Source organism: Bos grunniens, chromosome 16 (assembly GCF_055505025.1).
Source record: "Bos grunniens cultivar Pamir isolate PY7600 chromosome 16, Bosgru_T2T1.0, whole genome shotgun sequence".
NCBI lineage: Eukaryota > Metazoa > Chordata > Mammalia > Artiodactyla > Bovidae > Bos > Bos grunniens.
The window spans coordinates 46,398,117-46,416,963 of record NC_141180.1 but is presented as its reverse complement, the minus strand read 5'-3'; the positions used below and the strand labels follow the sequence as shown (position 1 = coordinate 46,416,963).

Here is an 18,847-nt window from a genome sequence, read left to right as displayed (position 1 = left end):
TACCTTATTCAAAATCTTTTTGTCTTAAATATTTCTCTATAATAACAGCAAAGTCATATGTATGTGAAAATATAATTTATAAAGATTCTTGTGCTTATCAACACAAACACACGTACCACATTTTAAATAAAGTTAGTAGATGCCAGGGTTCCCTTTTTTTGTAGCTTATAGGAGAACCACAGCTGTTTCTTTGAGAAGGTTAGATATTGTTCCTGAACTGAAAGAGAAATGTTGACAATCACATTAAGTTTGGAGAGTAAAATGCACACTATTACTAAGAGCAGCTAGAATTCTACTGTAAAAATCTATTAACAATATTTATTCCATCTAAATTCCCTGGACTCACCATTTCAATCGTTTGTAGTTGTCTCTCAGTACCATCAAAAGAGGCATAAAAAAGGCTTTTGCTGTCTGTGTCTCTGTATATTCAACTTTTTCCCTGTTATTAGGTGTCAGAAATAGTGCTATGCCTTTGGGCATAATTCACTTAGAGAAGGCATGCAGGAATTCCAGGGATTTGCCCAAAGCTGAGTTTTGATGATTTCTGCCCACTTTTTTCCTTGCTTGAGAAAGAAGAGTGTAACAGGGCTGCTGTCAACGGAACTGAGCTCTGTGTGTACGTTATTTCGATTCAAGCCTCTGGAGAGCGGCTAGCTGTTGGTTGTTAAAGAAAATACAATGACAGGTCACAAAAGTAAGTCCAGTCATTTCAAGGCTGGTTTCTAAAGACCTTTTCTAGCAGCGTATAGGAAACAAGTGCTGAGTTACAGAAGGAACAGTCAAGTTCTCCAGGTAAAATGAGAGAGGAGGAAAGTGAGGTGAGCAGAGTTTCCCCAGAATTCATTACCAAACATAGGTGTGGTCTCCAGACCTTTGGTGGTGTCTCTATTTTTATATTTAGTATAAATTTATTATTTACTTTTCTATTTAGTAAAAACCAAATAATAATAATAAATATGCTCTTCTTTGACTTCCAGGAAATTTCACTCTTCTTTTCCAGTCTTTCCAACCATTTCTTGTCTTCTTCACCTGCCCCACTTCCTCTGGATGTTTTCTAGATGTTCTCTAGATGTGATTTTTTGTTCTTTACTTGCTCAGTTATGTCTGACTCTTTGCGATCCCATGGACTGCAGCACGCCAGGCTTCCTTGTCCTTCACTATCTCTTGGAGTTTGCTCAGACTCATGTTCATTGAGTCAGTGATGCCATCCGAACATCTCATATTCTGTTGTCCTCTTCTCCTCCTGCCTTTCAGTCTTTCCCAGCATTAAGGTCTTTGCCAATGAGTCAGCTCTGCACATCAGGTGGCTAAAGTATTAGAGCTTCAGCATCAGTCCTTCCAATGAATATTCAGGACTGATTTCCATTAGGATTGACTGATTTGATCTTCTTGCTGTCTAAGGTACTCTCAAGAGTCTTCTCCAGCACCACAGTTGGAAAACATCAATTCTTTGGTACTTCTACATGATCCAACTCTCACATCTGTACGTGACTATTGGATAAACCATAGGTTTGACTATATGGACCTTTGTTGGTAAAGTGATGTCTCTGCTTTTTAATACACTGTCTAGGTTTGTCATAGCTTTTCTTTCAAGAAGCAAGTGTCTTTTAATTTTGTGGCTGCAGTCACCATCCACAGCTATTTTGGAGCCCAAGAAAATAAAATCTGTCACTGTTTCCATTTTTTCCCCATCTTTTTGCCATGCAGTGATGGGCCCAGATGCCATGATCTTAGCTAGATGTCATGATCTTAGCTAGATGTGATTAGATGTTTTCCATATTAGGCTTTGACCCAGTTTCCATCTCTTAAAAATCTCTCTTGATAATCTTATCTACTTCTAAGGCTTCAATAATGGGAAAAAACTTTTAAGAATGTGTTTGAAGTAGGAAAAAAAGGAATAGATGATATGTTATTCATCTGATGAGTACTTCTTTTTTGTGCCATAGACACGATTAGTAGTCTGCTGAAGCCAATGGACTCCTTTCATGAATAATGTTTTAAATGCATAGATTGAAATACATAGGATTCCAAAGAAAACCAGTAACATTAAAATAAATTTATCCAAAATATTTTTTAAATGTGGTATAGTAATGTATATTCTATACTGCTGCTGCTGCTAAGTCGCTTCAGTCGTGTCCGACTCTGTGCGACCCCATAGATGGCAGCCCACCAGGCTCCCCTGTCCCTGGGATTCTCCAGGCAAGAACACTGGAGTGGGTTGCCATTTCCTTCTCCAATGCATGAAAGTGAAAAGTGAAAGTGAAGTCGCTCAGTCGTGTCCAACTCTTAGCGACCCCATGGACTGCAGCCCACCAGGCTCCTCTGTCCATTGGACTCTCCAGGCAAAAGTACTGGAGTAGGGTGCCATTGCCTTCTCCAATATTCTATACTACGTATTCAAGAAATAATAAGATCTGATGATTCCCATAATTTCAAAGTAGTGATAAATATTAATACTTGGAGATATCAGTAGTAGTAATAGTACCATCGTATGAAAATTTTTCAGGATAACAGAATCACAGGTTCTTTTAATGTTCCTGTCATTTTTTGCCTATGTCTGTAACTGTGGGGAATGTTAAATTTCAGTTAGAAATGAAGGAAGATAAAGATCAAGCTCACAAGTCACCCTAAATTCTATTCATGCATCCAAGACTAAGAATATCTGGTCTAAAGATTTCTAAAAGAAACTGAGAATCCGTATTGTATGCCTACCAGAAACCATGCGTGTGGTATGAAGAGAGGGGTGGTGCAGAACCACTTACACCTGTACAGGTACTCTGTATCCATTGTTGTGTGTGTGTGGTTTATCAGGGCTTCTTGACTCTTTGTCTTTCTCAGCATGACTTTTATATTGAAGTAAAATTGAAACTACCTAGTTCTATTTGTTAAATGATGTTCTATTTTTATTTTGTTTATTGGGATTCTTTTTTTGTTTGATTTTAAAATATATTCCTTTTTTGTAGGGGGACTGAAATTGCTGACTAACTGGGGTCATTTCTTCATGCTATGTCTAGCTACTGTTAATATAGATAATTGGACTTTAAATGTGGATAGAATTAAAATATCCAACTGCAACATCTTGACTTCAAAGGCTTTGACGTGGATAAAAATATCCCATCTCCACCTTTTTCACCCTCTGTCACTTTGGCTTCCCAAACCCTGCATTCTCCTGGACCTCTCTTGTCTTCCTGATTCTTTTGGTCACTTCTGAATCTTCTCATTTGTTTCACACCTTACTAACCAGAAAAATGTAGGCATTCCTGCCACATTAGGTCATGAGCTAGTTTTCTCTTTCGCCTTGATAATCTCTCTCAATCATGTTCCTTGTCAGTTTCAATGGACCTTTTACTGATTGTCATCTTCTTTCAATGGTATACAGGTGTGCTGTCAGAGTTAGACCCCTGAAATGTACTTGGTCACTCTCAAAAGCATCACAGTTAAGTCCAAGCTTCTCTTCTTGGTTCACAGCCTCTACGGTGTGATCCCTACAGACACTGCCAGTCTTCTCCGCCATGGCAAGCCCCTGCCACAACTCTTCCACCTCACACTCCCCTTGGCCACCTGACTCTCAAGTATCCAAACACACCACGTTTTAAAAGGTCCTCCTTCTTCCTAGAATATCTTTCTCTTCCAGCTCACCTATAAAAATAATTCTACCTTTGCAAACTCAAGTCCCACTTTCTTCAGTTCCAGATGCTCCTAACTTAATTATTTTTTCCTTTCTTCTCATGCTCCAGTGGAACTTTAGATGGTGCATTATCCATCTAATTAATCCTTACTCTTGTTTTGCCATTTCTTAAAATCTACTTCCTGTTTAAGTCATTACATGTGAGACAAGCTCTTTCACTGGATTATAAATTCCAGAGAACTAAAGAGTTTTGCTGTAGTCCTTTCTGTGTTGTGTACAGTGAGTGACTTGCTTTTGCTGCTCCTAAGGGCTCCAAAATTTTTTTAATTCAATTGTGGGTAGTTTGGGTAATTGGATCCTAAATTTGTGGATGTCTGCAAGACATATACCTAAACCTTATTTGGGTTTGATATTCATCAAATACATAGACATTTTACTATGAGTATTGTTTTTGTTTCCAAAACTGGCTAACGGGAACAAGTCTTATTAAGAGACACAGTTAACAGTTTTATTGAGAAGTTTTGGATTCTATACTGGAAGCTGAAATTCATTCTATAAGTATTTCTTGAGCCCTAATTATGTATCCAGCTTTAGGGGGATAGCTAGCTTTGAATAAAAAATATCTTTGTTCTGGAAGGGCTTACAGATATCTTCATAAAGAGGTTTGGAGCTTCCTATCAAGAGTTGCAGGAGAATTTACATTTCTTAAACTAGAAAAAAATTAGGAAGTAGTGATATAAAAAGCCAAGGAACATTTATTCTGATACTACTGGTTGTAATTTACTTGTTGTTGTTTAGTCTCTGGAAACCCATTCTGCAATGGTTGTAGTGCTCAGCTGCTCAGTTGCGGGTGACTCTTTGTGATCCCATGGACTGTAGCCCACAAGTCTCCTCTGTCCATGGAATTTTCCAAGCAAGAACACTGTAGTGGGTTGCCATTTCCTTCTTCAGGGGATCTTCTCCATCCAGGGATCAAACTCGATCTTCTGCATTGGCAAGCAGATCTTTACCACTGAGCCACCAGGGAAGCCCCTGAAGTTTATTTAGGGCTTGGTTATTGCTATTATTTTATACATTCCCTATTTCCAACTTTAATAAACCCCTGCAACAGGCAAGTCTTAAAATTTCCTTCTTAGTATCATTTTATGTCTTAGGCTACAAAGAATTAACAGAGGTTCTAAGCAATAGTAATAGCATTTACTATTTTTATTTTCTAGTAGAAATAAACCTAACAATGTTTTTGTTTCTGAACTAGTTCTATTATATGTTCAACATTATACTAGAAACTAGAGATATGCCAAATTAATTTATGGTCTTAAGTAACTCACAGAAGAAGTATCTTTTTAAAAAATTGCATTACTCTAAGGGGAAAAAATAAATAATGCTATAGGAAGATGCTTGTGTAGGATACTCTGGATTTTTTCTCAAGGCTAGTTGGACTCTGGACATTAGGGACATATACCATGATTTTCTGAAATATGAGTGCTAACTGGGGAGAAACAGAGCATAAACTCAGAACACAGCAGATTAGTATAGGGGAAATATTAAAGTCCTTTGATGAAAAATGTAAATTATGAGGAACATATACTTTCAGAAAGAGTAAAGAATATTTTTCAGATGTCTCTGTATGTGTGTGTAAAGATCTGTGGCTTCAAATTTGACTAGATTTTGTTTGTTTGTTTTTCAAAATCTTTTCTAAGAATTGCCCTGGTGGAAAATATTCCTGAAGGCCTTAACTATTCAGAAAATGCACCATTTCACTTATCACTTTTCCAAGGCTGGATGAATTTACTCAGCATGGCCAAAAAGTCTGTTGACATAGTATCTTCCCATTGGGATCTCAACCACAGTCATCCATCAGCATGTCAGGTAAGCTGCATCCTCTAATGTGCGTGATGATTTGACTTTTGTGCATTTTATACCCTGCAGTATTCTTGCTTCCACTCCTCCAGTTCATTTTTTCTATCTATACCCATAGTTCATGTTCATTATTACAGTTATATGTATGTGCCATTGTTAATCAATGGCTGCTCAGTTTCTACTAGAATGCCAGGTTTTCAGGGGCAAAATCACATCTCATCTTTGCAAAGAAGAGGCTGTTTATGCTGTATCGGACAACTTCAGGGGTGTCTTCCCATTGTGGTATCTGTTGATGGCACACTGCAGAATTCTACTTTGCACAACCTGCATGTTTTCAGTTGTAATTCTGTAACTGCTTGTTGAGGCATTTATTTGGTTCATTGGTGTCTTAATTTGTCTTTGTGGCACAGAGCCAACTTTTTAAATAGTGGAGTCACACTTTCCGGTATAGCTGTATATTCTTGACTGTCGTATTTGGGTGAATAGGAAAAAGAACTTTACTGGTTATAGGAACAACCTTTAGAAAACTGACTAAATGATCGAAATGATTTCTGAATGAAATGCTATCCTGGAGATATGAAAATAATCCTGGTAATCATTCGTGTGTTTCCTTTTGTCAGTACAACCTTGATAGCACTGAGCTATCAAGTGTATGACCATTGGCCTAGATTTAAATTAGTCATGAGTCCACATGTGTATGTGCTACATTGATTCAGTTCAGTTCAGTCGCTCAGTCGTGTCAGACTCTTTAGGACCCCATGAATCGCAGCACACCAGGCCTCCCTGTCCATCACCACCTCCCGGAGTTCAGTCATGTCCAAATCTTTGTGATCCTATGGACTGTAGCCCATCAGGTTCCTCTGTCCATGGGGTTCTCCAAACAAGGATAGTGAAGTGGGTTGCCATGCCCTCCTCCAAGGGATCTTCCTAACCCAGGGATCGAACCCTCACCTCTTATGTCTCCTGCGTTGGCAGATGTGTTCTTTACCACTAGCCCCACCTAGGAAGCCCCGTGAGTCCACAGCAGTTTTGAAAGCCAGCCTGACACATCACCAGTTTTCCGAACTTGGAGAACAGGGAATATTTGTAGATTGGGACCTAGTTCTGCTTTGTAGGAGTGCTTTCCTAATTTACTGTTCTCAGAAACTCATTGCTCCACCCCCTGTGCTTTTCTTTCATTTTCATAAGAAAATAAGTCTGTGTTTGCTTCAGACTTATTTTCTTAGTTGACTTTCTGCCAGTAGAAATCTGAGGCCCAAGAGACCTCTTTTTATTTTAAACCATCAATGTCCCTTTTTTAAGTAGTTCAAAATGGAACAGCCCCTTAAAAACTTTTGTAGACTTTCTATGTATTCAGTGATAATCCACTCTATCAGCAAAAAGCTAATAACTCACAGGTGGGTCTTTTTCTACCGCGGATGGTGATTCAAGATTCTTCAGAACCTCACGCTTCTCACTTCCAGGAGTCCTTTTGTCTGAGACAATCTGTCACCTCCCACTTTTAATCCATCAGAGGACTCAATGTGGACTCTTACAGCCACAACTTTGATTTGCTCTTTACCCTGAGGCCATTTCTCACTGAGAATGTTTTGCTAAATTGAGAGACTGTCCTATATTTTCTGCATTTCTCTCAAAGTTCTGCATGGAAACGAACTAGTTCCTTCTTATCATGTACCACCAAAGCTTTGATAACCTGCCTGAACAATCACCTTAGTCAGATCTCCCAACCCATTCATCACATTTTCTGTCTCCTACTTTACAGCAGGCAGTAGCTTTGTCAAACTTTCTACCATTACTTTCTCAAGGACTCGAAAGCAATTTCTTTCCTGTTCTTCCAGCCTTGAGTAACAGAATGAGATTCCAATCCATCTCACCACCCAGTCCCATAGCCAATGCCACATGCTTTAAGTTTTCTCAGCAGTAGTTTCTATTTAATTTTCTATTGTGGTTTCACAAACAACTCCAAAACTTACTCATTATTATTTCCTATGATTCTATGAGTTGGCTGACAGTTCTTTGGCTCCAGTAGTGCTGGCTGGGATTACTTATACAGGAGGGTAGGAGGGTAGTTGAGCCTGGGCTGACCGAGGGCCAGACAGGCTCATTCTCTACATGTGGACACTCATCATTCAGTAATCTAAACCAAGGTTTTTATAGGGCAATTGGATCCCAGGAGAATGCAAATGAAAACTATAAGACCTCTTAACGCTTGGGCTCTCAGAACTTTACTACATTCTTTTAGTCCAAAACAGTCACATGGCCAGGCCATGAACACTGGAGGGACAAGAGACTCCAGGAGGAGTATGCGTGTACAGGAATGGGAGGAACTGTTGGCAGCCAAATTCCCATGCTCGCAAACCTTGGAAAAGAGTTGAGCTACATTATTCTAACCTCTTCTTCTGTGAGCCCAGAAAGCCCTTTCAGTGTTCAGACTCTGGGAGAAGATGGGTCATTAGAGAATGCCATGGCCTTTCTGTGTCATGGCTCGTAAAGTTACATTATGGTTAGTATTCAGTACTGCTCACAGGGCAGTGATGAAATGGATGAGTGAGGCTCCCAATCTGTTTTGCTTAACGGTGCCTAGCATGGTGCTTGAGGCATACTAAGTGTTCAGTAAATATTTGTTAAGTAGTAAATATTAAGTAAGGGCTTCCCCAGTGGCTCAGTGGTAAAGAACCCACCTGCCAATGCAAATGCAGGTTTGATCCCTAGATCAGAAAGATCCCCTGAAGAAGAAAATGGCAACCCATTCCAGTATTCTTGCTTGGAGAATTCCATGGACAGAGGAGCCAGGCCAGCTGCAGTCCACGGGGTCTCAAAGAGTCAGACACGATGGAGCTACTAAAGAACAACGATAGTAACAACAACCTGGTTATTATTGAGCTCACCCGGCAAAACTTTAGGAGGAGGCCCTGGGTATGAACTGGTATCTTCCGGTGGAGTCACTCTACTCCCGCCAGAGATGCCTCTTGACTGCCTGTCATTCCCCTAACAGCCCCAGGCTCCTTTACAGTTTAATATCAACTGGTTTTCTGCAGAGTTTTGAGCTAATTTCACTTTGCCCCTTTACAAGGAGAAGGCTGCATTTGCAGACATGAGGAATAGAGGGGCTTTACCTGCTTTGGAAATTAAATGGATTCAAGCAGAACGTGAGACTGGTTGCATAAACAACTCTCCCTACTCCTGCCTGCTCCTGGCCCTGAGTACCATGCCCTGTGAGAAGTGGTGAACAGGAGAAAGAGGGCAGGTTGACAGCAGTGTTCACAGGTTCCTACTACGGATGCATGCAGCAGTGAACAGTAGCTGGAAGTGAGATCTTAGTTTCCTGACCGAGAATGGATCCCTGGTCACCCAGGTGTAAACCAGAATTCCTATCCACTAGACCATGAAGGCCAGCAGCTAGGGCCTAAATCCCCAGTCTTTACCTGTCTTGAAAAAAAAATTCTGACAAGGAGGTGGAAGGAAAAAGAGAAAATCAGAGTACAACACGGAAAGAAGCATGAGCAAACTCTGGAAGAGAGCTGCACCTTTGAAAGATTTAAATCCTTTGTAAGGGGGCCTTTGTCTTTTTCTACCCTTACTGGGTCTTTGTCCACCCTCTGGCCATCATCTTGTTTTGCACCTCTGATTAATTTGTCTCACAACCCTCCCCAATATGTGCATGTACCCCTCTGCCAAGTTGGAGTCCAGCTCAAGGTGTCTGGGAGGGAAACTTGCAAGATGTATGGCCTGATGGCCGTCCCCTGCCTTTTGATTCCCAAGAAGTCCTTCTGTGCATGTGTAGTATCTCCCTTGCCTCAAGGACAAAAAACGCACCGTGTCCTGATCCTTTTCTTAGACGGAGTTTAGTACCTGCTTGTGCTTTCCATGACTGATATCTTCAGGTGTCCACACGAGACAAAGCCTGGCTATTTACCCTGTTTCTGTTGTTGTTTCTGTTTTGGGGAATAAACAGGAGGGTGATCGTAAGTCCTAACCTGGAATCCACCTATCTCTTGTCTCAGGAAATGCAGACAGGAAGCTAGTTGTAAGTGTCTAGCCTGAAGCCCACCTTTTTCCTGCCCCATGAAATGTAAACAGGGGGCCAGTTGTAAATACCTAACTTGGATCTCATCTATCTTCTGCCTCACTACGGCAACGGGACAGTGGCTTCTCTCCTCTTTCTCTGGTCCATTGGTGGCCAAGGGACTGCCACTGGTCAAACACCAGGCATGGACTGTGGTCTTGAAAGAAAGAGCAAGCTTTCCTTGCTTGGAATAGAGTGCTTGCTCCCCAGTTTGCTCCATTTCCCATCTCCCCTCATCTGACCCTCAAGTCCTAGAGCAGTGTTCACAGAAGCAATTAGGATACAAAGGCCCAGAAGAACTTGTCCAAATACCACATGCCTTAGGCTTTCAGAGATTATTTTTAGAGCCTGGCTCACTCCTTCCTACCCTCTCACCACACCATAGGGGTAATTGTACAGAGATCAGAAATGGAAAAAAGAAAGGTCCTTGCTGCCAACTTTTTCTTTTCGGGTGTTCTTAAAGGATCCATATCCTGTTCTCTCCAGGCCATCAAGTTTTACCATTTCTACAAAGCAAGGTACTGACTGAAAGACCATTTGATTTAAATTCTACCTTATTTTATCTTTCAAATGGAAATAGAAAATTCAAGATTTTACCCAACATTTCAAATTTGAGGTGGCTAACCTTTGGGCCTTTTAGTTTTACCATGCCCTCATAATTGCTGGGATATAGTTATTGATTGGCTTACTGCACACAGAAGACAATTTCTTATTGAGCTAAGAAAAAGAAATCCACCCCTTAATTACTCAAGTGAACTAAAATTTTTTTCAGATGATCCAGTATCATGAAAGTTGGCTCAGTTTTGAGACTTTTTTCCATTAATATATTTTTAAAAGAAAATATTCTTATTTCAAGGAACACAATATTTACTTCTAAACCAACAGAGTCTGAAAATTCCTAAGTGGCAACCATAAATGGTAACTAAGTAGGAACTATAATTGAAAAGCAGCCCATCTACATATCATCCTGCAGCCGTAAGCAAAATACACCAAGGAACGGTATAGCCAGTGGCAGGCAGGCCGCGCTCAGCAGAAAAGGGACACAGATAAACATGGCACGAGACGTCTGTGTGTTCCCTGGACGTCTGTGTCCTCTCTGCATGCCATTTCACAAGAGCGAGCTGTGTGTGTGTGCTAAGTCGCTTCAGTCGTGTCTGGCTCTGCGACCCCGTGGACAGTAGCCCCCCCGGCTCCTCTGTCCATGGGATTCTCCAGGTAAGAATACTGAAGTGGGTTGCGGTGCTTTCCTCCAGGAGATCTTCCTGACCCGGGGATTGAACCCATGTCTCTTACATCTTCTGAAATGGCAGGCAGGTTCTTTATCACTAGCACCATCTGGGAAACCCAAGAGTGAGCTATGCTCATTACTAACAGAATGATGAAAGCCTATCTTTTTTTCTGTTTTTCATTTGCCTGGAAACAGAAGCACTCATTAAAAATACATTTTAATCTGTGTCACCAGAGGGTTGCTAGTTTAATTCCCACCCTGAAAAACTCATTTTGTCTTTTCTACCTTGCACTGGGTATTGTTAATCTTTTGGAGGTTGTTTGCTTCTGTGCTAAAAGAAACTGGGCAGTGACCTCCCTCTGCATCACAGTCATGTTAAGGGCTAGTGTGGTCTACAGTTCCATGAAAATCATATTTTCATATTTAATCAAAATACATGGTTAAGCTAAGGGTTTTGTTTCTTTCTGTCTAGATGATGAGTTTAGACACTGAAATATTGAATTTCTAGGACAACTTGATTGCTAATTTATGGGATAAAATGATGGAGTTTTATGAAATCAAGACTGTTTAGGAAAAGCCAGAAAATATGATTTAGCAAGGGCTTATTAGTAGAGCTATCAAATTCATTGATCAAAACAATCCTATTCTCTATGAGTTTGCTGGAGGAAACCAAAAAACTAATTAATGAGCTATGACTGAATCTTTTTCCCCTTTTTATTCTTTTTTAAAATTAATAAATTTATTTTAATTGGAGGCTAATTACTTTACAAGATTGTGGTGGTTTTTGCTATACACTGACATGACTCAGCCATGGATGTACATGTGCCCCACCATCCCAAACCCCCTTCCCACTTCCCTCCCCATAACATCCCTCGGGGTTGTCCCAGTGCACCGGCTTTGAGTGTCCTATTTCATGCTTCGAACTTGGACTGGTCATCTATTTTATATATGACAATATACATGTTTTAATGCTATTCTCTCAAATCATCCCACCCTCGCCTTCTCCCACAGAGTCCAAAAGTCTGTTCTTTATATCTGTGTCTCTTTTACTGTCTCGCATATAGGGTCATCATTACAATCTTTCTAAATTCCAATATATATGCATTGATATACTGTATTGGTTTTTTCTTTCTGACTTACTCCGTGCTATATAATATGCTCCAGTTTCATCTACTTCATTCAGTTCAGCCACTCAGTCATGACTGACTCTTTGTGACCCCATGAACTGCAGCATGCCAGGCCTCCCTGTCCATCACCAACTCCTAGAGCTTACTCAAACTTATGCCCATTGAGTGGGTGATGCCATCCAACCATCTCATCCTCTGTCGTCCCCTTCTCCTCCCACCTTCAAACTTTCCCAGCATCAGGGTCTTTCCCAATGAGTCATTTCTTTGCATCAGGTGGCCAAAGGATTGGACTTTCAGCTTCAACATCAGTCCTTCCAGTGAATATTCAGGACTGATTTCCTTTAGGATGGACTGGTTGGATCTCCTTGCAGTCCAAGGGACTCTTAAGGGTCTTCTCCAAAGGAGTACGTCAAGGCTGTATATTGTCACCCTGCTTATTTAACTTACATGCAGAGTACATCATGAGAAACGTTGGGCTGGAAGAAGCACAAGCTGGAATCAAGATTGCCAGGAGAAATATCAATAACCTCAGATATGCAGATGACACCACCCTTATGGCAGAAAGTGAAGAGGAACTAAAGAGCCTCTTGATGAAAGTGAAAGAGGAGAGTGAAAAGTTGGCTTAAACCTCAATATTCAGAAAACTAAGATCATGGCATCCGGTCCCATCCCTTCAGGGCAAATAGATGGGGAAACAGTGGAAACAGTGGCTGACTTTATTTTTCTGGGCTCCAAAATCACTGCAGATAGTGATTGCAGCCATGAAATTAAAAGACGCTTACTCCTTGGAAGGAAAGTTATGACCAACCTAGACAGCATATTAAAAAGCAGAGACATTACTTTGTCAACAAAGGTCCATTTAGTCAAGGCTACAGTTTTTCCATTCGTCGTGTATGGATGTGAGAGTTGGACTATAAAGAAAGCTAAGCGCTGAAGAACTGATGCTTCTGAACTGTGGTGTTGGAGAAGACTCTTGAGAGTCCCTTGGACTGCAAGGAAATCCAGCCAGTCCATCCTAAAGGAGATCAGTCCTGGGTGTTCATTGGAAGGACTGATGTTGAAGCTGAAACTCCAATACTTTGTCCACCTGATGCGAAGAGCTGACTCATTTGAAAAGACACTGATGGTGGGAAAGATTGAGGGCAGGAGGAGAAGGGGACAACATAGGATGAGGTTGGATGACATCATTGACTCAGTGGACATGGGTTTGGGTGGACTCTTGGAGTTGGTGATGGACAGGGAGGCCTGGTGTGCTGTGGTTCATGGGATTGCAAAGAGTCGGACACGACTGAGCAACTGAACTGAACTGAACTGAATTAGAACTTATTCAAATGTGTTCTTTTTAATGGCTGCGTAATATTCTATTGTGTATATGTACCACAACCTTCTTATCCATTTGTCTACTGATGGACATCTAGGTTTCTTCCATGTCCTAGCTGTTGTAAACAGTGCTGTGATGAACACTGGGGTACACCTGTCTCTTTCAATTCTGGTTTCCTCAGAGCGTATGTCCAGCAGTGGGATTGCTGGGTCGTATGGTAGTTCTATTTCCAGGTTTTTAAGGAATCTCCACACTGTTCTCCATAGTGGCTCTACTAGTTTGCATTCTCACCAACAGTGTAAGAGGGTTCCCTTTTCTCCGCACCCTCTCCAGCATTTATTGTTTGTAGACTTTTTGATAGCAGTCATTCTGACCGGCGTGAGATGGTACCTCGTTGTGATTTTGATTTGCATTTCTCTGATAATGAGTGATGTTGAGCATCTTTACATGTGTTTGTTAGCCATGTGTATGTCTTCTTTGGGGAAATGTCTGTTTAGTTCTTTGGCCCATTTTTTGATTGGGTCATTTATTTTTCTGGTATTGAGCTGCATGAGCTGTTTGTATATTTTTGAGATTAGTTCTTTGTCAGTTGCTTCATTTGCTATTATTTTCTCCCATTCTCAAGGCTGTCTTTTCACCTTGCTTATAGTTTCTTTCATTGTGCAAAAGCTTTTAAGTTTAATTAGGCCCCATTTGTTTATTTTTGCTTTTATTTCCATTACTCTGGGAGGTGGGTCATAGAGGATCTTGCTGTGATTTATGTCAGAGAGTGTTTTGTCTATGTTTTCCTCTAGGAGTTTTATAGTTTCTGGTCTTACATTTAGATCTTTAATCCATTTTGAGTTTATTTTTATGTATGGTGTTAAAAAGTTTTCTAGTTTCATTCTTTACAAGTGGTTGACCAGTTTTCCCAGAACCACTTGTTAAAGAGATTGCCTTTTCTCTACTGTATATTTTTGTCTCCTTTGTCAAAGATAAGGTGTCCATAGGTGGATGGATTTATCTCTGGGCTTTCTTAAAGAGATGTATTTATATGAAATCAATTAGTTACTGGTCTACAGTGAACCATGATGTTTAATTTTGAAAAACTATGATTTTAAAAATATAACAGTATTTGCTCAATTTAGGAAGTAGCATGTTTGAAAGTTTAATGATCCAGGAGGTTGTTTTGAAATGCATAAGTCAGAATTCTGTCTCGAGACAATGAGTGATAGGCAGTTATCAGTGGTAGACAGATTGTAGAGTCAGGAGTACCGCTTATATTTCTTTTTGTCCACTCATTGGCTGTGTGACTTTGAGTTAGATGCTGAACTCTCTGGGCCTCAGTTTTCTCGTCAGCAAAATCAAGGTGATAACAGAACCTATCTCATAGGTGGTTGTGTAGATTAAATTAGTTAATGTGCATAAAGGGCATAGAATAGTCTTTGACCATTTATCGCCTATTTAGTGTTTATTACTAAATTCATGAATGTTGTTCACAATGACTTATTTGGGTACACACTACAAATCTGGTTCAAGTCAGTTTAATTATAGTAACAAATAATGAGTTCTCACTGGGTGCTTTATACTATGCTAGAATCCAACATGATTACCATGTAAAATTAAAAGAGGAATTTAATTTCTACAAATGTGGGACTCATTCTGGTCCTCTCTGTTTCTTAGTGAATTCCTGCTGCTTCTCTGTGCTTTTACCTCCCCATCTGTTGAATAATTCTAATTATATTCTTGCTTGCTTTCCAGTATATTTCCAAGGGAAATCATCATTAAGATATAAACTCATAAACACTATGATTAGCAAGAGTTTAACCTCTTTGATTCTTTTAGAATCCAATCAAAGAGACATGAATAAATCATGAATTCAAAGAGATTCTTCTCAATTATTAATGTTTTCATTAAATAATAACTTTTCTTTTAAATTGTCTTATCTTAGTTTTGTTTGCCTATATGCTGTTTTCTCTCTAGACTTTCACTTTCCTAAGGTCAATTTATGTTTTTGGAAATTTCTTTTAAAAAAGAATAGGTTGGATTTTTTTTCCCATTAGAATGTTAATTTTGTTGTTGTTCAGTCACTCAGTCGTGTCCACCTCTTTGTGACCCCATGGAATACTAATAGTTCCTTACTATAAAAAAAAAAAAAAAAAAAAAAAAACCTGGAAATTACAGAGAAATAAAAGAGAACAAAATCATCCATGTGATCATCAGCAAACATTTTGTAATGGTTATTTTATGCATAATTATATACACAGGCTCATATAAAGAAACTTGTATCTTAATTTTGAACTTAATGTCACACCATAAATATCTTTCCATGCTATTAGAAACCCTGGTAAACATTGTTTTAAATTGGCTGCCTAATATACAAATTCCAGATAATATACAAATACATACCAGATTAAACATATATAACTATTTCTCTATTATTGAACATTTAAGCTATTTCTTTTTTTGGAAATGAATTCTCCTGCAGTTAATATTTCTGTGCAAACCATTGTTTTCTTTTTGCTCATTCACTCGGTATCCATTCTTAGAAATAGGGTTACAGGACTAGTCTGAACTAGTTTCTTAAAACAATCGGGTTTTGAGGGAACATGTAGAAAACTCTCATGCTTGCTACCTAGTTAAGCTGGGACCACTGGGAGAGAGGACTTGAAGGAATTTTGCTTCCATTCTCTGCGGGGCTCTCTGCTGGCTGAGAAGTGATTGTGGAAGAGCTGCAGTGTTGGGCACATCTTGGTATTCCTCCCTCACCCCAGTCACATCACAGGCCACCGTCTCCTGCAGTGCCATCCACACTCTTGCCCATACTGCTGAATGCTCTACCAAGATTTCATGTTGTCCACCCACCTTTTGCAGCCAGACTGGACTCTGGAGCAGCCTTAAAGCTACTTCCTAGTACTGTAGGAATCCAGCTGCTCAGGTCCCTGTAATAAGTATTATTCTCCTGATACTAATTCCTTGCAATTTCCTGGCCCTTTACTGGTATGATGAGCCTATTCATCTCTCTTCATCTGTCCCTGATGGGGATGGCTTTGTTCATATCTAAGGGGTGCGTAATTGTGAATAACTATCATTAGGCAAGGCCTTGATGATTAACTCTTCTGAATAATTAAATCTCTTAATGGGATGGATCCTGGACTGGCAGCCAGCATGCCTACATAGCAGATACTCTTTGCTGTTATCAAGCAGGTAATCGTTGTTGCTCATCACCCAAAAAGTGGGCATTCTCAGCTAAGTTGTTGGGTCTGTGACACTGAGTTCCCAAAGCTATGATTGATCCATGACCACAAGACATTTGTGAACTGATGTAATGGCCAACATCTTGTGGCTTCACATCAGGAATTCTATATTCCATTGGCATGTTCTGAGAGCAGCCAAAGTCTCTGGCCACCATCCCCAACTCTACTCTTTTCTTCAGCCCACACCTAACCATCCAGTTCATTGCTGTGCTGTCTCATAATACCTGAGATCATTCCCCGCCCCCCCTTTTTTTTTTCTTTTTTGACTTTAACTCTGCTGTAGCTCAGGTCACATTATCTCACACTAACCTTCTAATTTCCCTTTCAGCCTTCAGGCTTGCCCTGTAGTCCTTCTCCAGTTTAGAGTCAAGAGTTTTCTTTCAGAACAAAAATTTGACTATGCCCTTCTTTAGGTAAAATCTTGCAGGGGTCCATACTTCTTTTCAGACGATGTGTAGATGCTCTGCCCAGGCTTACCAGACCCTTCGTGATGTGCTCCTACTTAGGTCCCTGCCACAGACCTCCACCCAGAGTATTTTTTCTTTCTTCTTCCTTTTGAGGGAACTTTCCTTGCATGTCTCAGACTGGGTTATTAGTGTTCTTGCTGTATTTCCTCTAGGCCTGTACCTTGTCCACCTACCATCTGACACATCGGGCTGTATTTTCTTTTTATCATGTATCTCCTACACGTATTAAGGTCCCTGGTACATAGCATACATCCAGTAAATGAGTTTGCTCAAAAGACACTCTGCTTTGTCTTGAGAGTAGTTCAGTCGCTCAGTCGTGTCCGACTCTTTGAGACCACATAAATCGCAGCACACCAGGCCTCCCTGTCCATCACCAACTCCCGGAGATCACTCAGGCTCACGTCCATCGAGTCAGTGATGCCATCCAGCCATCTCATCCTCTGTCGTCCCCTTCTCCTCCTGCCCCAATCCCTCCCAGCATCAGAGTCTTTTCCAATGAGTCAACTCTTCGCGTGAGGTGGCCAAAATACTGGAGTTTCAGCTTTAGCATCATTCCCTCCAAAGAAATCCCAGGGCTGATCTCCTTCAGAATGGACTGGTTGGATCCCCTTGCAGTCCAAGGGACTCTCAAGAGTCTTCTCCAACACCACAGTTCAAAAGCCTCAATTCTTTGGCACTCAGCTTTCTTCACAGTCCAACTCTCACATCCATACATGACCACTGCAAAAACCATAGCTTTGACTAGATGGACCTTTGTTGGCAAAGTAATGTCTCTGATTTTGAATATGCTATCTAGGTTGGTCATAACTTTCCTTCCAAGGAGTAAGCGTCTTTTAATTGCATGGCTGCAGTCACCATCTGCAGTGATTTTGGAGCCCCACAAAAATAAAGTCTGACACTGTTTCCACTGTTTCTCCATCTATTTCCTATGAAGTGATGGGACCAGATGCCATGATCTTCGTTTTCTGAATGTTGAGCTTTAAGCCAACTTTTTCACTCTCCACTTTCACTTTCATCAAGAGGCTTTTTAGTTCCTCTTCACTTTCTGCCATAAGGGTGGTGTCATCTGCATATCTGAGGTTATTGATGTTTCTCCCAGCAATCTTGATTCCAGCTTGTGCTTCTTCCAGTCCAGCGTTTCTCATGATGTACTCTGCATATAAGTTAAATAAACAGGGTGACAATATACAGCCTTGACATACTCCTTTTCCTATTTGGAACCAGTCTGTTGTTCCATGTCCAGTTCTAACTGTTGCTTCCTGACCTGCATACAAATTTCTCAGGAGGCAGGTCAGGTGGTATGGTATTCCCATCTCTTGAAGAATTTTCCACAGTTTATTGTGATCCACACGGTCAAAGGCTTTGGCATAGTCAATAAAGCAGAAAGAGATGTTTTTCTGGAACTGTCTGGCTTATTTGAAGATCCAGCAGATGTTGGCAATTTGGTCTCTGGTTCCTCTGCCTTTTCTAATACCAGCTTGAACATCTGGAAGTTCACGGTTCACATATTGCTGAAGCCTGGCTTGGAGAATTTTGAGCATTACTTTACTAGCATGTGAGATGAGTGCAATTGTGCAGCAATTTGAGCTTTTTGAGCTCAAATTTGAGAATTTTTTGAGCAGCAATTCTTTGGCATTGCCTTTCTTTGGGATTGGAATGAAAACTGACCTTTTCCAGTCCTGTGGCCACTGCTGAGTTTTCCAAATTTGCTGGCATATTGAGTGCAGCACTTTCACAGCATCATCTTTCAGGATTTGAAATAGCTCAACTGGAATTCCATCACCTCCACTAGCTTTGTTCGTAGTGATGCTTTCTAAGGCCTACTTGAGAGTATTGGAGAGTAAAAGTTGACACTAACAAATATATGTCAGTCACATATCTGTGTTCAGACCTCTGGCAGACTTTGTATATTTC

General features: G+C 40.4%; 1 protein-coding gene across 2 annotated transcripts in view; it reads left to right on the top strand.

Moving 5' to 3' along the window:
* PLD5 (phospholipase D family member 5) overlaps positions 1-18,847 on the top strand; it is a 427,217-nt gene that overhangs the window by 270,574 nt on the left and 137,796 nt on the right. For both annotated transcript variants that reach the window (XM_086342686.1, XM_086342687.1), the window contains exon 3: positions 5,329-5,497. In XM_086342686.1, the coding sequence (XP_086198812.1) occupies positions 5,329-5,497 (169 nt within the window). The remainder of the gene's footprint in view (positions 1-5,328; positions 5,498-18,847) is intronic.